The sequence below is a fragment of the Myotis nattereri genome (genome assembly GCF_964212035.1).
Source record: "Myotis nattereri genome assembly, chromosome: 5".
NCBI classification, from domain to species: Eukaryota; Metazoa; Chordata; class Mammalia; order Chiroptera; family Vespertilionidae; genus Myotis; species Myotis nattereri.
Genome location: NC_138080.1, coordinates 90,248,030 through 90,271,051, shown reverse-complemented (window position 1 = coordinate 90,271,051; position 23,022 = coordinate 90,248,030). Strand labels below are relative to the sequence as shown.

Genomic DNA, 23,022 nt, shown 5'->3' with positions numbered 1-23,022 from the left:
AACCACTGAGCCACACCAGCTGGGCCTAACACCATTTATTGAAGAGACTGTCTCTACCCCATTGTATGCTCTTGCCTCCTTTGTCAAATATTAATTGACCGTAATGGTGTGGGTTGATTTTTGGGGTCTCCGTTCTGTTCCATTGATGTATATGACTGTTCTTATGCCAGTACCAGGCTGTTTTGATTACAATGGCTTTGTAGTATAGTTTGATATACAGTATTGTGACCCTCCAACTTTTTTCTTCTTTGGAGTATGTTTTTTATTTTCCTCAAATGTGGATTTAGGTCTGACTTTGGAACAGCTTTGGTGGAGGAGGGGAGGGAGTGGCAGAAAGGAGATTAGGAATCTGTGTGCTTTAAAACAAAGCAAAAAAAAAAAAAAAACACAGGCCTTTTGATTGTCCTCCCAGGTGGGGCTTTGCACAGGTGCTTGTTGTCACTCTGGAAGAGCAAGAGGTTCCCAGCTGCCTGAGTCGCTTAGCTTCCAGTGTGAGGTCAAGCTTCCTGGCTTGGAAATCTTCCAGATCTGGGGGGAGCAGAAGTGACAGGCTAGGGGACCTGTTTCCCGCCCTGCCAGGCCCCCGGTCTAGGGCCCTATCATGGATGTGGATGGTGGCTGGCAACTGGGGAGACTATATTCCTGGGTTTAACTGTGACGGTCTACCCAATGCATGTAACCCATGTCTACATGCCATTATCATTTCTCAAATGCCTTCTTTGTGCCAAGCTTTGGGCTTTACTCGCATTATCTCATTTATCCTCAGGATCATCTGAGGGGTAGGTTCAATGATCATCTCTACATTCAGAGAGGAACTGAGGCTTAGAGAGGCCACCCAGGTAGCAAGTGGTTGAGTAGGGGTTAGAACCCCATTAGTTAAATTCATAGCCTATGTTCATAATGAGTGCTGAGTTCCTGTAAGACAGTACGGAAAATCATGACACTGTAAAGGCAACATGGTGCAGTGGAAAGTGTACATATGCTGGGCAGCCCAAGTCCTGAGTTCCAACACTGGTTGCATCACTCGACACATGTGGCCTTTAACAAGTCCTTTACTACATTGAAGCCTCTGCTTTCCTACCTGTCAAGTAAGAGATTGTGATCAGGGGTCCTCATGGCCTCTAACATGGTGGGATGTTCTGAAGTCCAACAAAGACTTAAAAAAGGATGGAAGGGGTGGGTGTGGTCATGACTTTGAAGAGATGAGTTTTCTCACACGTTGTAATTGTTAAGAAAAATTATCCCAAAGTAGGAATACAGGCAACAAGATGACTATGTAACCTTTTTATGTCATACTAGAGCATTGTCCAAAAAAACCCACCTAGGGGTCGTCTGGTATTTTAGGGAATGGAATTATTTTTCTAACTCTCTAAGTTCAGTTGGACTTTTTATAAAAACAGCTGAAATAGTTTGGAAACAAAATGCAAATAGTTGAAGATCCTTCTCTCTCTCTCTCTCTCTCTCTCTCTCTTTAAAGTAAATGTCAATGTTCATGAGAAGAGAGGTTGGGCTTAGGAAGAGAGCATTCTAAGAAGAGGCAATTTGGGGTGTACAGATGAACAGGAAGGAGGCTGGTGTGGGGACCCAATGGGTAGAGGTGATGCCTGAGGGCTGCCTTATAGATTCTAATCTCCCTGTAACCTCCCTCTTGGTGACACTCAATGGCGCTTTGGTGTTTGCATTCCTTGGCTCCCTCCCTTCAAAATCTGGGTATATGTGTATTTATTTTCAAAGTTAAAATGAACTAGAATTATTATTTTTTAAATCCTCACCTGAGGATATTCTTTCTTTCTTTTTTTTTTTTTCTTTTTAAAGAGAATGGAAGGGAGGGAGGCAGAGAGAAAAACATCAATGTATCATTGGTGCCTCTGGCACGCACCCTGAACCAACCAGCCAGGGCTGTTTTGAGAATTTGATAACACCTTTGAAGTAATTGAAGGCATCCCAGGTTGTCACCGAGCCTGAAAGGAGAATGCTTGGATTAGGCATATGCTGTGTGTGTGTTTGCACAGAATCAGTTGATTGACAGATCCCTCAATTTGTAAAATGAGGGCCTGTGTGAAACAGCTCCTCAAATCCCTTCTGAAATTAAACTTACCCTCTGTAGAATAAAATTATGACCTTAAAAAGACTAGTGTTCCCAACCTTAAGCCAAACTACTGCTCCTTATGCATCTGGGAAATCCCTGGTCCACCTACCGTAAGATATACTCTGTGTTTCATATATTTATGGTAAAAATAAAATAAAATAAAATAAAATAAGGTGTACAAAACCCATCTCATTAGGGTGGCCGAGTAAATTGAAGTAGTGCGTGCAAAGTGCTTACAGTGTCTGGAGCAGTGCATGTTAGCAGCAACAGTGAGAGTCCTGCAGGGTCCCTCCAGCTCGGAATTTCTATGAGCTCTGCTCACAAGTCCGGGAGCGCCCAGCCCCGATCGCCGGGGCCCTGAGCAGCCGCTCCGGCCGAGCTCCAAACGCTACGTGCCTTTTGGCAAGTTCCTTCCTCGCTCTGGCCCGGTGCCCCTCGGCCCCAGGAAGTTGTGGGGTGGTCTCTGCGGCTCGTCTCCGCTCGGTAGTTTGGGCTTTCAAGTGGCCGCAGCCTCATTCCGGAGCCCGGGGCTTCCGGCGCCGGGAATGCCGTCTGGAGCTGCCCAGACCCAGGGCGTCGCCGGCCCGAGGGACGGACACCCGCGGCCGCTCGGCAGCTGCTCCGGCTGTTTACCTCGCCCGGCCCCACCCCAGCAGCCGCGGGCCCGCCCGTAGAGCACGGCGCGATTGGACGACAGGCCTGTCAATCTCCGGGGACTTTCCCAGGGGTGGGGCCTCCCGGCCCCGGGCACTTCCTCGTCCCAGCCCCTTCCCAGGAGCCGGAGGTGTGCCGCCCGGGCCGCTACCCCGCCACCCCGTGCCTGGAGCGTCCCGGAGCCCGTGCTGGGCGCGGAGAGAGGGCGCTGTCCCTCAAGGCCCTCACCCTCAGGTAAGCCAACCGGGCCGGAGCGGGGATGGAGGGGGAGGAAGGGAGTCTGAGACCGGCTGTTCAGCGCCTCGGCAGCGGCCTGGCATGGAGTGCGAGGTCAGGCCCCGCCAGGTGGCCTGGGATTCTCGGCTCCGGGGCAATGGCGCTTGAGGCCCCGGGTCGCGGGGCGCCTCCTGGGGGGTCTGGCTCTGTGGGGAATCGCTGCTCTCGCGGAGGGTGGTGGGTGCGCGTGCGCACTGCGTAGGCGCGCGTGTCTAGAAACGGGGTGCAGGCCAGTGCCGGGCTTGCAGGCGGTGTGCGCCAGCCGGTGGAGAGAGCGCGTGAGCTTGAGTGTTTACACTCACGCAGTGGTTCTCAACCTTCCTGGTGCCGCGACCCTTTCAATACAGTTCCTCAAGTTGTGGTGACCCCCAACCATAAAATTATTTTCGTTGCTACTTCATTACTGTAATTTTGCCAGTGTTTTGAATCGTAATGTAAATACCTGATATGCAGGATGTATTTAGGCGACCCCTGTGAAAGGGCCGTTCGACCCCCAAAGGGATCGCGACCCACAGGTTGAGAACCGCTGGGGGAGGCCAGTTTTGGAAGCAGTGTGCATGGGTAATGAAGAGGAAAATAACATTCCTCTTCAAAATGAGTATTAGTATTATTGTTCCCATTTTGCTCCCAACCGAGGCACTTGGAGACTGGGGTCACACAGCTAGGGGTTGCAGGATTTGAAAGCTGGCATTTGTCCCCGAGTCCCCCGCTCTACTGTTGACCATATTTGCACAGTGTTGGAGACTACATCGGTGTGCATGTGCGGGGTATCTGTAAGTGAATTTCTGGGAATGATTTTGCGTGTGGAGTTTCTCCGTATGGGTGACTTTTCCACTGTCGGACATTTGTGTGCATACATTGATGCGTATGGAAGCGATGGCATTATACATTCGTTAATCGTGTGTATGGACGTGTTTATGTGACTGGGCAACAGATTGTGTTTTGGTTGGGAGGGCGGGACTTTTGTGGACGATGCGGAAGAATCTGCAACATCCATCCCCACCCCCTTGCAGAATGACAGCGCAGGGGAAGCTGTGGATTCCAAATGCATCATTTTTATTTCACAGTATAGTCAAAATGGAATTTAAGCAGCACTTACTCACTTTCCAAACAGTGAGGTATGGTAGAGGGGAATTCGGCATCTGATGAGAGGTCAGGAAAGGGGACTCTCAGCATTTTTTTTTTTTAAATTCCCGACAATGGATATTGCATTAGGAAGCTGGAATATTTATTAGTACAGACGTATAGCAATCCTATGATGTTGTATCAGTATCCCTGTTTTACAGCAGAGGGAACTGAGGCAGTGAACAACCACTACTGGTAATAATAACAGCTTACCTTTATGAACACTTACCATGTGCCAGGCCTGGTGCTTTACATTCAGTATCTCATTTAATTTTTCAACCATCCTACGAGATCATGACTGTTAGTAGCCTCCGTTTCCAGGTGAGGAAACTGAGGCCCAAAAGGTTAAGACTTGCCCCAAACTAGTAAGCTTTGAACCCTGGATCTTGTTCCTTTTCCACTGACCAAGGCTCTTGTCCTTGCTGTGTCCTGGGAAAATAATGTGATCGGGGACTGGCGCTTCATGGAAGCACTTGATCATGTCCCTCTGAAAGCGGCAGCCGTGAGAGTCCTGTGTTCTACATACTTACGTGACCCTGTTTCCCCCCACCCGTGGGTGTCCCGTGGGTATGGCATGGCACTCATGCTGAGGGTTGGTGCCTGCCCCTATGCCCACACCAGTCCTTTGGGGCCCCAGGAAGCCGTGGGGTCTGACTCATACCCTTACCCCCAGTGCTGCTTGTGACTTGGGCCCGGATGTCCTGGGTTGTGTCGGGCCGACCTGATTTGAGCACCTTAGACTTGTAAGAGGTTGTTTGCCTCCCTCTCTGAGTCCCCTGGGTACTACCTTACTTCTGCTCTCACTGCGGTGTAGCCATGGCCCCTGCTTTTCTTCCCTGCCAGGCTTGGCCTTTCCTTGAGGCCTTTGTATATGCTGTTCCTTCTGCTTGGAACTCCTTTCTCTGGCTCTTCCTATGGCTGGTTCTTCCTTATTTGCCAAGTCTCAGCTCAAATGTCACCTCCTCAGAGGGGCCTTCCCTGACCTTTCTATGCAAAGTAGCCCCTTTTTTCACTTTCTGTAATAAAACTGTTGTATTTTTTTTATGCAGTTGTTATCCTCTGAAATAATCTTATTTTTTTGTGAATGAGAAAGTCTATGTATAGAACTCAGTGTCTGGCATATAGTAATTTCAGTTTGTCGTCTTTCTCTTTTTCCTAGAAGAGAAGAGTGAGAGCAGGGGCCTCTTTGGTTTCATGTGTGCATCCCTGATAATAGATAAGAGGGTCTAGGGTAAGGCTCTGCTGGCTTTGTTCAATGGGGGAGTAGAGTAGAAGAAACTAGGATAATGGTGCATTTCCCAGGTGGGAAACCGAGGCCTAGAGATGGGAAGGCACTTGCCCCAGAGGGGTAGTGGCAGAGTTGGAATGAGAACCAGAACTTTCTTTCTGAGGCTTTTTTTTTTTCATTTTTAAAAAATTTAATTTAATCTTTCCCATCACCCTTTATCCCTCTCCACAGTCAGGAAACATTTCCTGATGGCCCTCGTGCCTGGTGCTGTGAATATGGCCCGATGCTCAGGTGCATAGGAACTGGCCCTGCCCTTGAGGAGCTTGTAGTAAATGGGGAGGAAGGTGCCCAGAGTGCTGTCTGGAAGCCCTTGTGTGCCAGCAGGTGCCCGGCAGTAAGTCTCACTGTCATCCGGAGCAGTTTGCAGGTGCCAGGTGGGCTGGGGGCTTCTGGAGAGAGGTGACTCCAAGGCCAGGCCTGATGATGAGGTGCAGAGGGGGGCCTGAGCCCCTTCTGGAACTTGGTGGGCTGAGCAGCAGATGTGGGGTAAGGTTCTGCTGGGTTGGGGAAGCTGACCAGCTGGGCTAGGAAAAACCCTAAGGTCTTGACTACCAGGTAGAGACGTGTTGGTTTTTCCCTGCGGGCAGCACTGGGAAGTGATTAGACCATTTGGTTGGCAAACTTAAGCAGGCTTCAGCACCACTGGGGTGTCTTGTTAGATCGCTGGGCTGTGGCCCCTGGTGTCTGATCCAGTAAGTGTTGGAGATGCTGCTGCTGGTCCGGGCGGCTCTTTGAGAACCCCTGGTGTGGAGCCCCTCCTTTCGAGTTGGGCACTCCTGGGTGGGTGCTGCCTCTGCTTCCTCACCTGTAAGGTTCTGTGCCCCCCGTGCTACCTTCTAGAGTGGGGCGAATGAATGAGACAGTGCGTGCAAGCACTCAGCGCAGGGCTGGTGCAGGGTAAGCCATCAGTAAATGCCACTGCTGACCTTGTGAATGGTGATGATCACAAGGACATTGAAGGGATTTTAATAGGAGAAGATGAGGATGGTCTGTGTTTCCGTGCTTCAGGAAAACTTGCCATCGACCCTCTGCCACCTATGGGCCATGCCGTGTCCTCTCGGACGGGGTCATCCTTTGCTTTGTCTCAGACCTCTTTCCATCCCTGATTAGAATAGTGGAAGCTTACCTGTGTGAGGGGCACACAGGACATCTGGCCCAAGTTCCCTCAACAGCACCCAGCACCCCAGCAGGTGATCATCCAGCCTCCACTTGATCCCCACCCTCAGGGTCAGGGAGCACGCTGCCTCCCGGTGTTGTTACAGATGGCTTGCTTTCACAGCAGTGCGGGGGGAGGCTTGATGCAGGTCCTTCCTTTCTTACCTCCTCTTTGCTCCCTCCTCGCTCACCTGACCACTTTGGGGGAGAGAGGGAAGGAAAGAGACAGGGTCCTGGGGTGGTGAGGCAGAGAAGGCACAGCTGGCCACCGGGCCCCTCCCCTCTGCCTCACTGCCATCCCGTGCCACCTTGGGCAGGCCTCTTCACTTTGCTGACTTTGGCATCCCAGCTGCAACATGAAGGGATTGTACTGGCTGCTGCCTCAGGGTGTCCTCTTCCAGCTCTGAAAGTTCTGTAGCCCAGCGATTGGGCGTCCAGCAGTTTCTGAGCTTTTCCTGGTGGGCCATGTCTTCCTGTGCCCACCCTCCCTGCTCCTAGAGCTGTGCCACTGCCCTCCTTTCCCGTCCTTCTCTGAAGGGAGGGTGTCTGGAGTCTTCTGGAGGGTTGCGCCAAAGAAGGCACAGGGAAGCAGGGAGAAGCTCCCCAACCCTAGAGACAGATCTTGGCAGCCTCCACAGCCAGTTGCAGGAAGTTCTCCATGTTTTTCCCCATGACCGGCCCAGGACAGTCACTCTTCCTAGAGGAATGGATGACTGGCCTGGGGAACTGCTGGCTCTTTGTCTGGTGCCTTCCTGTGGAGCTCTTCTCTTCCCGAGGACCTTGCCCCGAGGCTGGTCTCTGTGTCCTTGAGCACCTATGGGTGGACTAACTGGTGGTCCAGGCAGATGGGTGTGTGTGGGGGGAGGACAAGGGGAGGGATGCTGTGGGAGTCTTGTCACTGAGGAGTCATACTCAGAGGCCAGAGCTGGTATTTTTAGGGCGGGCGTGGGGGGTGACCCATGAGTCAGGGGCCTTTGGTTTGGTCTCCACCCACACTGGAGAGTGCAGGCAGTGCTGGTCATTGCCCTCTGCCTTTGTCATGGCCAGCTTTGTCAGAGACCTCAGGAACCCTGGTCCCTCCGCACCCCACTTCTGCCTCTACAAGTGCGACCCCCTCCCATTCTGGAGGCTGGAGATCGAAGTGCCTTACAAGTTTGTCACCTGGGAAGAGGTTCTGAGGACAGCAACATGGACTTTTAGAAAATATGAAGGAATCTTTCAGATATAGAGGGTAAGAGGCAGATACCTGGGCACCCACGAGGACACATTTCTGTGCACCTGAAATTTCTCCCTGATCATCCCCTTTCCTTCCCCTGAATTTAGAGTTTATCCTCTTGCATTTCTCCATAGTTTTATTATAAATGTATGCCTCCCTAAGCAATATGTAGTATTGTTTTGTATGTTTTAAAATGTTACTTAAATGCTATCATACTGTCTGTATTATTCTGAAACTTGCTTGTTTTGCTTAATGTATTTGTGAGATTCATCCATGTTGATATCTCTAGGTCTGGGTCACTAAAAGTTCATTCATTTTTTATGGCTTTGTAGTATTTCCTAATATGAGATTGCCCCATTGTATTTACTCATTTTCTTTTTCATTAGGTAGTTCCCAGCTTTTGCTGTTAAAACAAGACCTATTTGGCTTTTATCTGAGTGTCCTTACCCCGTCCAGCTGTCTCTTTCCTAGCCATTATGGCTTCTGTTGGCCAGCACTTTAAAATCTACAGGGAGCTGGCGCCCTCTTAGCGCAGCAGGCAGCGCGTCAGTCTCATAAAATCTACAGGGAGCTATGTGGTTTCTAGTTGGTCCTCTCAGCATTTCCAGAGGGAGAAACAAGGAAAGTGAGGTCACCCATTGTCACCTGGAAAGGGAGCAGAACCAGGATTTGAACCCATTCAACCTTCTTCCATCATATTTGTTATAAAGGAACTCTCACAAGTTGTCATCTTTCCTCTTAGAAAGGGTAATTACAGCGTTGGAGAAACCACCTCTGGGTATATTGGGGACTAGGAGACAGGAGGACAGTTGAGTTCCCCATCCCTTTTATCCCACAGTTGGGCCTAGTGCCCTTTGTCCCTGTAGCTGATAGTTGAGGTCCTTCTGGGTTGGGTGAGTTCCCAGCTGCTGGGAGGGAAGTGGGCTTCTAGTCATGGAATGTGCACACTGTGGACCCCAGAATCTGAGAGGAGGTGTGCATGGGGGAGAAGGAAAGTGAACTGGGGTTGCTTGTGCTGCCTTCTTAGCCCTCCTTAGGGGCTGTTGGCCATGGGGAGCACAGGTGATGGTTCCGTTTTGTCCCTTGGGAACTGTGTGGCCTTGAGCCAAGTTCTGCACCTGTCTCAACCCAGCTTCCTCTCCAGCAAAGCAGGTGTCAAGCCCGGTGTGAGGACCCACAGGCAGTGGGCAGGGAGCTTGGCACCTGTACCCAGCTGAGGATGGTATTCAAAGCCTGGAGCTTCTCTTCCCACCGTTGCCACCTCAAGGCCAGCCCTGACCTTCCTGAAGCCAGATCCTTTCTGGCAGGTTCCAGGCTGAAACTCTGCTCTGTAGTTGCCAACTCTCCATCTACCGAATTCCTTGACTAGAAACCTTGCTCCTGGACTTAATCTCCTGATTTATGATCACATCCCTATAGCCTTGTCTGTCTGCATGAAGCAAATGCATGGCCAGGAGGCTCTCAACCCTCCCATAGCCCTCCAGCCTTCTTTGGTGCCGGAACAATAGGCTTCCCCTATTGTCCCAATCTTGTCAAGATACTTAAATTTAAAAAAAAAAAAATTATTTAAAAATCTCTCTTTAGCTCTCGCTGGTGTTGCTCAATGCTTAGAGCATCGGCCTACGCACCGAAGGGTCTTGGTTCGATTCCCTGGCAGGGGCACATACCTGGGTTGCAGGTTCCATCCCCGGTGCTGGTTGGGGTGCATGCAGGAGGCAACCAATCGATGTGTTCTCTCATATCAATGGTTCTCTCTCTCTCTTACTCCCTTCCTTTCCCCTCCCTCCTTCACTCCCTCCCCTCCACTCTCTCTATAAAGTCAATGGGAAAAAAGTTACAAAATAGCATGTGCTCATTGGAGAAAAAAAATACCTCCCTTCAGACTCAACCAATACGAAGGTATAAAGTAAAAACTGAAGTTGTCTTCTCTCTTCTTCCTCTCCCCTGCTCCATCCCCGTTGTATTTTAAAATGAATTTTAAAAAATAGAACAGAACTAGATTTCCCTTTAAAAGAGCTAAAATAACTGTAGGTAAAAATAAGAGCTTCTTTTGATTCTAGTCTTGTATCTCAATTTCTTCTCTAGAGCTGTCTACTAGTAGCAGTTTGGTATATATCTTTCAAGAGCTTTTCCTATACACATTTGGGATTTCATACACACACACCTACACACATAGTTATGTGTGTGTTTGTTTTTTAAACCCTGTTTACATATAAATCTGTACTTTGCTTTTTTCCTTAACAGTGTCTTACAGGCACCTTTCTGTGTCGTTGCAAAGCAGTCTGCCCCATTCTTTTCTATGGCTGTCTAGCATTCCATTGGGTAAGTTCACTGTAGTTAATCCGATCCCCTCATGATGGGCATTCAGGACAGTTTTGCTATTACAAAGCATATGACAGTACACATCTTTGTCCAGCGCCCTGTGTACAGTGATGCAAAGATTTCTAGATTCTTAGATAGGGGATTACTCAGTCAGCTACCTGTGGGCCTTTAGATGATTGAAACCTCCTCAAGCGTACTCTTCTACAAGAGAACTTTGTTCTCAGCAGTCAAGCAAACTGCAGTCTCAATGTTGACATCATTGAGAAAGGGCATGAGTTACTGTGGGTGACCAGCTGTAAGAAAAACAAATATTTATTAGGTGAGATCAGTAGAAACATAACATATAAAAGGGTGGAGGAGAAAGTTTCTCTGTTTGGTCAGGCAAACCACACCTGGAGCCTGTGTTCCATTTCAGGACCAGCTACAAGCAGCGCACAGGAGGTGGGGGTTGAGGAGAGTGGATGGAGAGGGGTCTGGAAGCCAGTCCCTGTGAGAAACCATGGAGGGCGCAGGGGCTGATCAGCTTCAAGAGAAAGCATCAGGGTCCAGATCTCTTCAGGGCTGAAATGGAGAAGAGAGGCAGGCATCTTGTTCCTTATTCCAGGAACCCCAGAGGCAGAGCAAGGGCTGGTGGAAGCAGAACTGGGAGTAGCCGACTGCAGCCAGTGCTGGCCGCTGAGGGGAGGCTCCTTGGGAAGGAAGTCTGGGTCACTAAAGGTGATCAATGGCAGTCCCTCCGCCCCCTCCCCTAGGCACTGGACAAGCACGGGACTGAATTTCCCCTGAGCTTCCTTCCAGCCCGAGACCTAAGCCCTGGTGCCTGCTGGTGATTAAGGGCAGCCTGGGATCTGATTGCATGCAAGGTTATAGCCACACAGGCAGTGCTGAGAACCTGGGGCCATGTTCCAGATAGCCGACAGCAGGACTGGTTTCCTCCCTCTGAGGTTCAGTCAGTTGCCTCTGGGGCAGTGCAGGCCGGTGGGAAGGGCATGGGTATTGGATCGAGACTGGATTCTTTGTCCTGCCACTAACCAGCTGTGTGTCCGTAGGCAAGTTACTTAACCAATCTGAGTCTGTTTCTGATCTGAAAAATAGGAATAATGCTACCTAGCCGAGAGGATTGGTTTCCTTGCTGGAACCCAGGGGTAATAATTTTTATCTCTGTGTGGGAGGGAAAAGTGAGCCAATGTGCTTCATGGCACAGCCCATGGCCTGGCATATGGGAGACTTCACAGCGGTCAGGCCCTCTCCCAGCTTTAGCTAGGTCCTCCTTAGTCTTCTTTTGCAGTGATTCCAGCTGGCTGATGGCCCTGATCTACCCCCTGTCTCCAGGCTGGTGGTGTGGAGCCTAGGTCTTGCAGGCTGAGTGGAAGTTCCCTCTGTGGGTGAGTCAGAGGAGGGGACAGGAGGGAAGGGAAGGAAGAAGGACACAGCAGGAGGGTAGGACCTTGTGAAGGGCTGCAGACATTATCTGGGAGTTTCTGACTGCTCTTGGGGAGGCGACAGCACCCCCCACCTCCATAGCACTTGTGGGAGGGCTCATGGGTCAGGGAAATCCACTTGGGTGTTAGGAGGAATTGGGGCTGCAGAGAGTAGCCTTCTCAAGGTCATAAGGTTATAGAAAGGGGTGATAACAAATTGCAAGTTCTGGACTGTTAGAATTAGAAGGGGCCTTAAAGATTGTCTAGTCCCCCCACGATGGTGTTGCTATTGTTGCAGACTGAGGCCCAGTGAGGGGAAGATGTTTGCCCTGATATCCCTTGACTACATCCCATGATTTCTGAGCCCTGGCTCCTCATATTGCACCCGATGCCTGCAGCCTCTTGATTGCTGAATTGGTTGCAAAGACTTATTAAGTCCTTGGCTCCTCACTGGCGAGGATGCCAGGGTGGGCTCCCTGAGTACACACCATCAAAAGTAGGTGCTGTGTCTTTGCTGACAGTCATCAAGAGGGCACAGCCAGCTCTCTGATGGATGGGCCTGGGACCACAGTGTCCCTGACTGTGAAATGGGCAGGGAAAGATTTTTGCTTTCGTTGGCAAGATGCTTTTAGGACACCTCAGTTCCTCTCATCTTTGGGGGGAATTGAAGGACATTTCCATTTACAGTTGAGGAGAATGAGGCTCAGATGATTCTCAGTCTTGCATGAGTGTGGTACCCTGCTCCATGGCTGCTTCTGCCTACATCTTCACTGGCTGTGGTATTGTGCCAGTGTCCCTGCTTAATGGTTATTTGCAGTCACCAGACATTGAGTAGATGCCACGACCTAGCTTACAGAGCCTACAGAGGAACCTTAAAACTTGTTAAAAGAAGGATTAAATGGGGTTGGGGGAGACTTGGCCCTTAAAACAGCTGGGCACAGTTATGGGTACCAAGAACCTACTATGTACCAGGTACTTAGCTAAGTGCTATAAACACATTATAACTATTTCAGAAATTTTATTATAAAATGAGTACATTTCTTGTTGCATTAACCAAATAATGAGGAAGTATGAAATGAGAACTCCCAACTGTACACATATTGCTTCATTTAATGTTTTTAATCTGATACCAGCTACTTCTATTATTATTCCTACTAGAGACCCAGTGCACAAAATTTGTGCACTGGTAGGGCCCCTAACCACTGCTGGCTGCTGGCCGGGTCGGCCCCGCCCCCTGGTCAAACTCCCAGATAACTCCCAGTCCAGGGGACAATTTGCATACTATGCTTTTATTATATAGGGTTTTTGCAGATGAGGCAGCTGAGGCTTAGAAGAGGTGAGGGACTGGTTTGGTATCACTCAGCCTGCAAGGGTGGACAGAGCTGGAACTGGGGTGAGGCAAGGGCAGGTGTGGCCCCAGGTGCAGCACCTGAGGCACTCAGGGTCACGTGCTTGCATGTGAGTGCCGCTTCAGCACTGCACCCTGCATGCTTCACCTGCTCCACCCTGTTTGGACCCGTTCTTCCTGACTCCCAGGCTGTATTATCTCCAGTGTGCTGGGTCCCCTTCTCTTTCTGTGACTTGCTACTGGGCCTCAGTCAGTCCTCAGGCCAGCTTTAAGCCATCCCCCAGCTTCTCTCTAGTGCAGGCTCCTCCCTGTGCACACCAGGGAACTAAGGTGCCGGGAGTGGGCAGGTTTGCCCATGGCCAGGAGTAGCTGAGTAGACGCTAGGACTGTCTGGCTTTCTGTCCTGTGCCTTCCTCCCTGGAGACCCCTCTGCTTCACATCTCTGTCACCTCCACCCACCAGCATCCCTGGAAGCCCCTGCTGCTTCTGGTCAAGCTACCTGGTAGTTGACCGTTGGCCACTGTGACCTTCCACCTCAAAATACCTGAGATCTGCCTGGACTTTTCCCTCTGGGACAGGGAGAGCTTCAGGACCTCCCCCCCCCCCGCCCCCCGCCCCTCGGCTGTAGGGTATAGCTGGCCCCAGGATGCAGCCGGTTCCCAGCAGCAATAGATCAGCGATTAAATCCCCAGGTCGGCCTCAGTGCCCTCATCCGTGAGCACCGGCCCTGCCTTCCTCCCAGGCTGTGTGGCAATCAGAGGGAAAAACAGTGCTTGGGAAACTACTAGGGATTTTGCAAAAGTTACTGGTGTGCAAATTTCCATCGTTTGGGGGGCCCGGGAGCCCTCCTCCCGGTGACAGCACATGACAATCTCAGATGGACTGAAGCACTTCAGGGCAGAAGCTGGGGTGTAAATTTAAATCCGAATCTCACCTTTTTCAACCTTCTTCTTCTTCTTGGGTGGACGTTGTGATTTGGACCCATGCTCCCATCCCCTCACACTTCCTTAGCTGCTGCCTGTCACCCTGCCACCTCCTCTTTTTTGGGGGGGCTGGTGACTCCTCCTGTTTCAACAGCATCATTTTACATCTTCACTCTGTGGTCCCTGCCTGGTCTATCTGTCTAGACTCTAGGCCCTTTTCTGTCCCTAAACTGGGTCTCTCAGGTTCCAGTGGGCACCCCCACCCCACCCCCTGCCCCAGCTGAGGTTTTGTTTTGGAAGAAGGTCCGAGCTGGCTGCCTCTTCACTACCGTCTGTTTCTGTTTTTGGAGGGCGGGTTGGTGTCCCTCTGCTGATCTGTAGCTGCCGGAACAAGGCCCAGGTGGATATGGGGTCAGGGCCAGACCCCGCAAGAACATAGGGTGGGGCCTCTCCTTGCAGTGGGATCCCAGTAATGGAGGAGAGGTGTGTGTGTGTGGAGCGGGGCAGTGGGCAGGCTGGAGAGAGCAGAGACCTTCTGGTTCTAGCCCTGTCCTGACTTTTGGTGACTTTGGTCTTCGTGCTCTGGCCCTGACTGGTGGCCTTCATATCATGAGGGAGAGTCGGAGGGCCCTAGGACCCTAGGCACTGAGCTCCCGCACTGCCCCAGGCGAGGGGTGGGATCTGTGACCCCACATGCTGCCAGCCTGGCGGGCAAGATAGTGTAAAGCCGCCTCTCATCCAGAGAGCCCCTGGACGCCTGGGAATGGTCTCGGTCTGGGCCTGGCCTCATTGCCCTTGGAGATTCCTGTGCAGCTCCGTCATCCTGGGAATGATCCTCTCTCCAGGAAAGGGTGAAAAAACCACCCTGGCCAGGAGGAGATTCCTTTCTGCCCAGCAGCATCCTGGAACTGCTGACGACCATCTGGGCGTGAGGTCAGCAGGACGTGGAAATTCCCCATTTTCCTCTTTGTCTGTCTTTCCTCCAGAAGCCCAGGCCCTCCCTTGGGTGGCTCCTCTGACCTCCAGAGAGGGTTTCTCACAGGAGACCCTTTCGCCTTTCTTCATCCACCCTCTGCCTGTTCTTCTCCCTGCTGAAGCTGGAGGTGGGGAGAATGGTGCTGCCTGCCCACTCTTTGGCTTCTCCTGAACCTCCTTCCCTGTCAACCCCCAGTGCCAAGGAAGAGCCTGAGCATTGTGTGGTTTGCAGGATGTGGAGATGGGCTTTCAGTTCCTCTATCTTGCATCCTGCCGTGCCACCTGGCCCTACATCTGGGCATCTCTAACAGAGCACAGCCGTGCCAGCCCTGATTCTACAAGTGTATGGTTGCTCAGAGTGCCTCTGGTCAGTGGGTCACGGTCAGGCTCTTGGATGTTTGCACATGGCCTCTCAGGAAGCAGGGGCAGGGGCTCCCCCACACCTGATTAGAGATGTATTGAGGCTTTCTTCTGGACCACTCTGAAGATACCTTGGTGGACAAGATGGACTCGGCCTGGCTCGCCTGGAGCTTCTAATCTATTGGGCAAGCCAGATGTGAAGCAAAAAGCATACCCAAATTATCACGTAAAGTCATCTGTCAGTCCCATTCTGGGTGGGTGCGGAGTGGTGAGCAGGAACCAGGACTCCTGCTGCCCCTTATCACCAGAGGTGGCTACAAGTCCCTTCCAGCTCTCAGCCTTCCCCTTGGTGAACTTCATTCAGCTGTCAATCATGGCTCACCTTCCAAGTGCCAGACCTGTGAAAACAGGGAGTTCTCTGTCAAATGTGCGAATGCTTATGGCACTCAGATACATTCCACGCTGGTCCGTAGGTTTTGCTAGAGCAGCACATGAAGAGGAAGGGGAGCATCAAGGAAGTCCCCCCTCCCTCTCTCACACACCTACCAACATTTCTGAGTACCTTGCTCTGTGCCAGTCATTGCGTTAGTGCTTTACCCACACTGCCTCTTAATTCAGTGAACATTTCAGGGCTTTCTTGTTCTACTGTGTAGTATTGACCTTTCAGCTTGAAAACAAGCCCCCTTCCCCCACCCCCAAGATGAGTGATGACTTTTGTGTGGGGTGGGCAGGCTGTTGTCCTCTGCCTCTGTGGGGCCCAGCAGGGCATGGGTGCCTCGAGAAGGGCGTGGGTGTATTCGTCTTCTCTGTTTGTCAGGCTTTCGGGGAGGGGTTCTGCTCACCAGAACTTTATTTTTCGTTCTGACCTATGGCAATGTGGACCCTCTGGCCAAAATCCTTGTTATTTCTTATGCTTCAAGGCAGGGGATACTGCCCAGAGGGTACCTAAGAGCCCCATGTTACCCTACAGTATGGCTTAAACTCCTCTGGCCAGAGCCTTTGGGGAGCTGTTCAAGTGTAGCAGGGGGCAACTGGGCTTTCTTAGGCAGAGCTGGCTTTTCATCTCCCCTGTCACCTGCTGGCCATGTAATCCTGGCTCTCTTATAACATGAGGACAAGTTAGTATGTATCTTAGGATCATTTGCAGCTTACCTGAGATAGTGCACCTGAGGCGTTCAATGCCTGGCGTGTAGAGGATTCATGGATGGTGGTTGTTATCATTAGTCCCTTTTCACTCTTCTTTCGGGCATCACTGTGGGGATGGTGATCTTGGGAGGGAGGTTTCAGGGCCCAAAGTCCTTCTGAGGTCCCAGTGGAGGCCTTTGGAACTCCTTAGTGTTGGGAAGCTCTTTGTAGGTCTGGAGGCTGGATCCGTTTTTCAGCCTTAGAGCCTTTGCACTCACTGTTCTGTCTGCCTGGAGTATTCTTCCCCCAGATATCTGTCTGCATAACTAGTTCCCTCTCCTCCTTCAGATGTTTGCTAAAATAACCCCTTCTCTGTGAGGCTTTTCCTGACAGTTCCATGTACAATTAAAGTCCCTGCCTCGTGCTTCCTGTTTAAATTTTGTCCATAGATATTTTGATATTTTCATCACTCCTAATACTGTGTCTGTCTGTCCATCATCTATCTATCTATCTATCTATCTATCTATCACATCCGCCACTAGAATGTAAGCTGCATAAGGGATTTTTGTCTGTTTTGTTAGCTGATAATTTCCCAAACTAGTACCTGGCAAGGAGTAGGTGCTCAATAAATAATTGCTGAATGAATGAACAAATGCAAGAACGAAGTTTCTCTACTAAGTCACAGATCTAGGAGTCTAAAATCACTTCTCAGAGAGGTTTCAAATGAAAGAAAGCAGATGAAATTGAACAGATAAATGTGAAACACTTGAGCAAGTAGTTAGTGGTTTGGTGGAAAATTCATCTGTTCAGTAGAAATGGAAGGGACAGACCATGCATGATAGGAGACTAGAGGAGAGTGACAGTGTCAACTAGTATATTAAATATTAGTCAGGGTTTTTTCTTCTTTCTTTTTAAAAAAGATGACATACATATAAATGGAACTTGGGATTGGATTGACTGGCTTAACTGTTAGGGCATAAGCTTTTCACTATAAAGTCCTAATTTAGTGAACAACTTTCATTTCCCCTCTGCAGGGAGGGGAAGGGACTGCCCATGATTTCATAGTGAGTTAATGGTTAGACCACTTATTTACTTAGTGTTTATTGGGCACTCTTTTATAGCTAACTAGGAGCCCAGTGCATGAGTTTGTGCACCTTGAAAGGAACTGTACTCTGCGAGGCTGCAGTGGGCACAGGGGCAGGTCTCGGCCCATCCTCCGAGCCCCAACCTGTCCCCTCCCGCCATGGCCCCCAGTCCCCTGTCTGCCAGCAGCCCTGCTCCCTGATGGCACTGACCTCACTCGCACCCGCTGACAGCATGGAGTGATTGGGGCTGGTGCCAGCAGCGGGTGCAAACAGTGGCTGCTGCCCTGATTGCCCCTTAGGAGCAGGGGGAGGTGGAGAAGCCTTGAGAGGTGATTGGGGCTGGCGCCAGGCTCTGGCACCAGCAGCAGGTGCAAGTGCTGGGTGGGACTGCGGCACACAAGAGCAAAGAATTTTCAGTAACTACCAGAGGCTCACCCCAATGACAGCAATCTGCACCCCACCTTGGTCTGGTGTCCCCACCCACCTGCTCCACCATCCCACACAGCCCACACCCGCCATGTTCCACACTCTGCTGCCTGCTGCCGATGCCCACCAAGTTCCGTGCACACACCCCCTGGTGGTCAGCGCATGTCATAGTGACCAGTTGTTTGGTTGTTCATTTGTTCTGCCATTCGGTCTATTTACAGGTTAGCCTTTTATTATATAGGATACTGTGCTGGGTTCTGGGATCCTGTGATGCAGGGACCCTGGCCTCCTGGACCCCACCAATAGGACATGAACTCAAGTATTTTTACTCCAAGTCTAGTGCTTTCTTACACTCCATCCACATTGTACTTCATAGTTGATTGCTGTTGCAAAGGAACCAGCAGTGAGTGTAGTGAGGCCACTGAAAGAAATTGATGCCATTCTTAGGTTGCATTAATAGAGGCAGAGCATCCAGATCGAAGGAGGTGACTGTCTTGCTCTGTTATGCTGTGGCCAGACCAGTCGAAGTGCTATGTTCTCTTCTGGGTTATGGGGACTGCCTTCTGGGGCACCTCAATGGCCTGGCCAGCCCCCTGATTTCCTGCTGTTGTCCTTACAGCCAGGCGGGCACCCCAGCAGGGGCTGAGCCACCCTCATGGAAGGGAGAGGACCGTACCGGATCTACGACCCTGGGGGCAGCATCCCTCCGGGAGAGGCGTCCACAGCTTTTGAGCGCCTAGTGGAGGAGAATTCCCGACTAAAGGAAAAAATGCAAGGGATAAAGATGTTAGGTAAAGCAGACGCTGCACTCTCCCTGCGAGCCATCTCCCTGTAGCCTGCAGTGCCAGCTGGCATATGCCTCCACCCATGTCATCCCTCTGCCCTTCCCGGCCCTGCCCTGGCTCCTGCCCCACAGCTGTGTCTTTATGCACTTCCATAGCCCTGAATCCCCAGCACCCAAGAACCATGGTGACAGGACTCAGAATACCCTGAGGGGCTGAGAAAGAGGTGTGGGGTTAGGGAAAGGGAGCTAGAAGGCCCATTTTGTGGATGTGGAAACAGAGTGGCCTTATTTTCCAGAACACCAGCGAAGGGGGAGCTGGCATCATCTGGGCAACCAGGGCTCGGTCCCCAGGTGTTGGAGCAGGGAGCCAAGCTTGGCTTGAAGCAGATGGGAGTAGGTCCCTTGATTTCTCTTTTCCTGGCTTTTGCTCAAGCTGTTCCCACTGCCAAGGAGCTCCACTTGCCTTGCATGACTGTCATCCCCATCCATCAGCACCCAGCTCAGATGCCACCTCCTCCTCCACGACATTCCGTGATTTCCCCGCAGAGGGGTCTCTCTGTCCTCCACACTCCTACAACTACTCCTTTGCCTTGCTGCCACCTTCGCTGGTCTTAGGCTTTGGGGGCGAGCTCAGTTCCCCAATTTTCCAAATGCTTTCTCCTTGCTTCACAGACCGCTGCTTACAATGGCAGATTGGGGAACGAGGAGTAGAGTTGCCTCTCTCCACCTGTGGGAGAAGGACGACTGAGGCCCAGAGGGTAACTGGCATTATCAAGGGGCTCGTCCCTTAAGACTGCCCCTGACTGTGGGTGCAGGCTGTGGGTGGCCCCTGGGTGCCATGATGGTAGGTTTAAGAGAGCCCTGACTTTTTGTGGAGTCCCAGCCAGCTGTGGCGGGATGGAGCAGGAAGAGGGAACCAGGGGCCAGGAGTTTGTCCTAGATTCCCCTCCACCTCTTCCCTGATTGCAGGGCCCTCTTCCTTAGGGCCTGTCTCTGATTGTGGGCTGGAATGATGTTCGTCCCACTCAACCCATAAGGCAATGGTGGCAGTAAAGTCCAGGGCCTGGAGCATCCAAAGCCAGGCCAAAGCAGGTTTAGGGGCACAGGGTGGAGAACCCGCGTACAGTGCTGAGTAATTCCTCTTGCTCCTCCTTTCCACGTTCTTTCCAGGGGAGCTTTTGGAAGAGTCCCAGATGGAAGCATCCAGGCTGCGGCAGAAGGCAGAAGCGCTGGTCGAGGACAGTGAGCTGGGCAAGGACAGGCAGCTGCTCCCACCACCGTCTCCCACTTTGACTTCCTTCGACCACCTGCCTGAGCTCACAGGTCCAAGGGCACCAGCTTGTCCTCTGCCTTTCCTTGTAACTCCCAGCTCCCAAAACCCTCAACAGTGGACCCCTTCCTGTTTAGAAGTCCACATCTCCTCCACTTACCCTTGGGCCACAGGCCATCCTTCCAGTCATATTTTGGATGGGACTCTGCACTCCCGAGGCCCTCACAGACATCAGTTATGGATCACAGCAATCCACTGTACCCGAGATATGGCCTCAAGATCTTTATCAGATAAAGATCAGCATATTTATGCAGCAAATATTTAATGAGCAGCTGCTATGTACCAGGCCGAGCGCACCAGGCATCTACTTCAGGTCACTCAGAGTTGGCACATGAGTCAGTAGCACTCTGGTCTGGCCTCTCTCCTTCCATTTTAAAGCTGGGGAAGCTGAGGCCCATGGAAGAACCTGGCCTTGCCTATCAGCCTGCTGCAGAGTATTTCAGATGTAAGGTTACTTATGTTACCTATTGCTGGAAAATGCTGACTGCGACTAAAGGTTAAAGTCCTGCATGTGGTCACCATGCATTCCTCTGGCATGTCTCTGGGTCCAGGACAAGGTCTGGGGCCAGGGGGGAAAGGTCTCCACCTTTGGGGCTCAGAGGCCTCCTGCTGCAGCCGCACCTACTGTACCAGCCCAGGCCAGCGTGCCAGCCTTCCTTTTGGCTGGCGGTTACATGGGCTGAATGGACACATAGAGGAAAGTGATGACCTCAGAGCCCACTGTGCCCATCAGTGGGTGTTTCTAGTCTCTACTTGTCCCTTCAGCAATGTTTGCTGAGTCCCAGATTGGTGCTGGGCCCATCCCCAGGGCGAGATGTGCAGCTACCCTCAAGGGACTCCCTATGGCAGGAGCCCCAGAAGGTTGGGGGGTGGGGAGCCAAGTGTGAGTCCTGGTTTTTTAATCACTGGCTCTGTGACTTTTCCATGCCTCAGTGTCCTTACCTTTAAAATGGGAATTTGGAGCCGCCATGAGAATTGGCTGAGATAATACATATAAAAACGCTTTGTTACTTGTTAATCATCATCCTGTCATTATTGAGGCAGGTCTAGGGGAGCAGAAAGCAGTGGCCAGCAAGTCCAGGGAAGTTGGTCTCTCTGCCCAAGTTCTGTCCCCGCTATTCCAGGGCCGGTCCCTGGGCCTGGTGGGACCACCTCCCATTTTCCCAGACTCCTGGAGGGAACTCGGAGACGTCTTCTGGCCAGGACTGTCCTGGAGGGGGCGGTGTCTGGGCTTTCCCCTTTCCCTACTGCTCATCTATGTTTTCTCCATTCTCCAGGAAAGGATGCAAATGTCCCAGCACCCCCTACTGACCCTGCACCCCCCAGTGACAAGCCAGAACCAGTCCAAAAACCTCCATCCAGTGTAAGTTGCATTTGGAGTCCTGGCTGAAAGCTGCCTGGACTTCGAAGTCCCTTTGGCAGATATAAGGACATGAAGAGAGAGGATTGGCGTCTGGAAGCCTAGGTTCTGACTTGCTGGGTGATGTAGGGCAGGCCGATCTCAAGCTCTCTGGGGTCTCAGTTTCCCCATCTTTAAATGAAGGTCACAATTAAAACTTGCTAGGAAGACCCTGCTATGCACAAGGAGTTCCTCCCTTATGCTAAGTTGCAGAATGTGAAGCATGTATCTACCTACTACACAGTGCTAGGAAAGCAGGTGGATGTGACATAGAACTCATTCTCAGAGGGGCCGAAGAGTCGCCTCGAGACGTTTTGCTTGGTGTCCTAGGCCTGGAAGAGACTCAAGGGATCGTATCCTGTAGCATCTTTATCCTACAGATCAGGTCCAAAGTGAGAAGAGCATTTTCCACGGTCTCGCAGACAGTGGGGGAAATGTAGAGGTGAACGTGAGGTTTTATAGGACACTGCCAAGATTCAGAGCTGGCTTCCTGGTGGCCATGAGGCTCAGAGCAGAGATCCAGAAGCAGCGAGTGGAGATCCTCCCGTCCATTCCCATCCATCTGCCCTTTCCGAGAGAAGGCTGCAGTCGACTTTTTGACCAGGTTGATAGCAATCCCAGAGCCAGTTACTAGTTCAGAGGGACCATTGGCCTATCTGTTGGTTGCACAACCAGTACATTCCACTTGGAGTGGCTGAGAGATGAGAAAAAGGCTGGGAGTCTTTTTTTTTTTTTTTTAATAGAAATGTCTTTGAAATTTTAATTTTCACATTATGTAACAGATTCCTGACCCCATTCATAAAGCATCAAAGTTCAGACTCAGATTTCACTATTCTTTGTTGTTAATCCTCACCCGAGGATATTTTTCCCATTTATTTATTTATTTATTTATTTATGTATTATTTATTTTTTAGAGAGAGAGAGTGGAAGGGAGGGAGGAAGAGAGAGAGAGAATAGGGTTTTCTGGAGCTGGTTTGGTAAGGCTGGCACAGAACCACCTCTGTGTGGCCACACTGACTGCTGTCTGTTCTCCATCCGAACAGTCAGGGGGACACCTGGACCTGGGAGACAGCTCTGAGGCCGTAATAGGAACATTGGTTTTGCAGGCCTTGGGTTCACCCCCTACTTTTTGCATTAGCTAACAAAGTACCTTCAGTTTCCTTATCTGACCAAAGGGGATATAACTCTCTCACCATAATGGAGTTCATGAAAACATTTTAAGTCTCTGTGGGAGAGATTTTAAAAGTACAAGTTTAAAAAAGAAAAGATCCTGAAGTTCTGGTGGTTCAAGGTCAGCTAGCCCAATATCCCTGTTCTCCGGATGAGGAAACTGGTCACAGAGGGCCTGTAAGCTCAGACCTCACAGTGAGTGGGTTGTGGGCAGACTTGGGATCCTGCTTCATGGTCGCACATGAACTGATGTGTAACCGCCCGGGGAGCTCAGCTCTGCACGGAGGGGCTGCCGGGATGAACTGGATGTGAGAAGAGATTTTTGTCCTTCCATTCCCTGCCCCTCCCTGCTGCTGTCAGCTGTGGGTTGAGTGTTTTTTCTCTCAGGCAGCCTGTAACTAACTCCCTTTCTGCACAGGGCACTTCCTCTGAATTTGAAGTGGTTCCCAACGAGCAGAATTCTCCACCCGAGAGCAGCGGCCAAACCAGAAACATGATGGTGAGTGGATGGCAGGTCCCGGCATATCCCATGTCTCCTCTCTGTTTCAGTC

The 23,022-nt window shown here is 51.1% G+C and overlaps 1 protein-coding gene across 7 annotated transcripts in view; it reads left to right on the top strand.

The window, feature by feature from the left end:
- TNIP1 (TNFAIP3 interacting protein 1) overlaps positions 1-23,022 on the top strand; it is a 51,730-nt gene that overhangs the window by 5,114 nt on the left and 23,594 nt on the right. For 2 of the 7 annotated variants that reach the window (XM_081091048.1, XM_081091046.1), the window contains exons 2-5: positions 18,408-18,579; positions 19,743-19,895; positions 21,180-21,265; positions 22,890-22,970. In XM_081091048.1, the coding sequence (XP_080947174.1) occupies positions 18,444-18,579; positions 19,743-19,895; positions 21,180-21,265; positions 22,890-22,970 (456 nt within the window). In that variant the 5' untranslated portion in view covers positions 18,408-18,443. Of the gene's footprint in view, positions 1-1,720; positions 2,978-18,407; positions 18,580-19,742; positions 19,896-21,179; positions 21,266-22,889; positions 22,971-23,022 lie in introns of those variants that run through there. The other 5 variants (XM_081091051.1, XM_081091049.1, XM_081091045.1 and 2 more) reach the window with 4 other exon arrangements.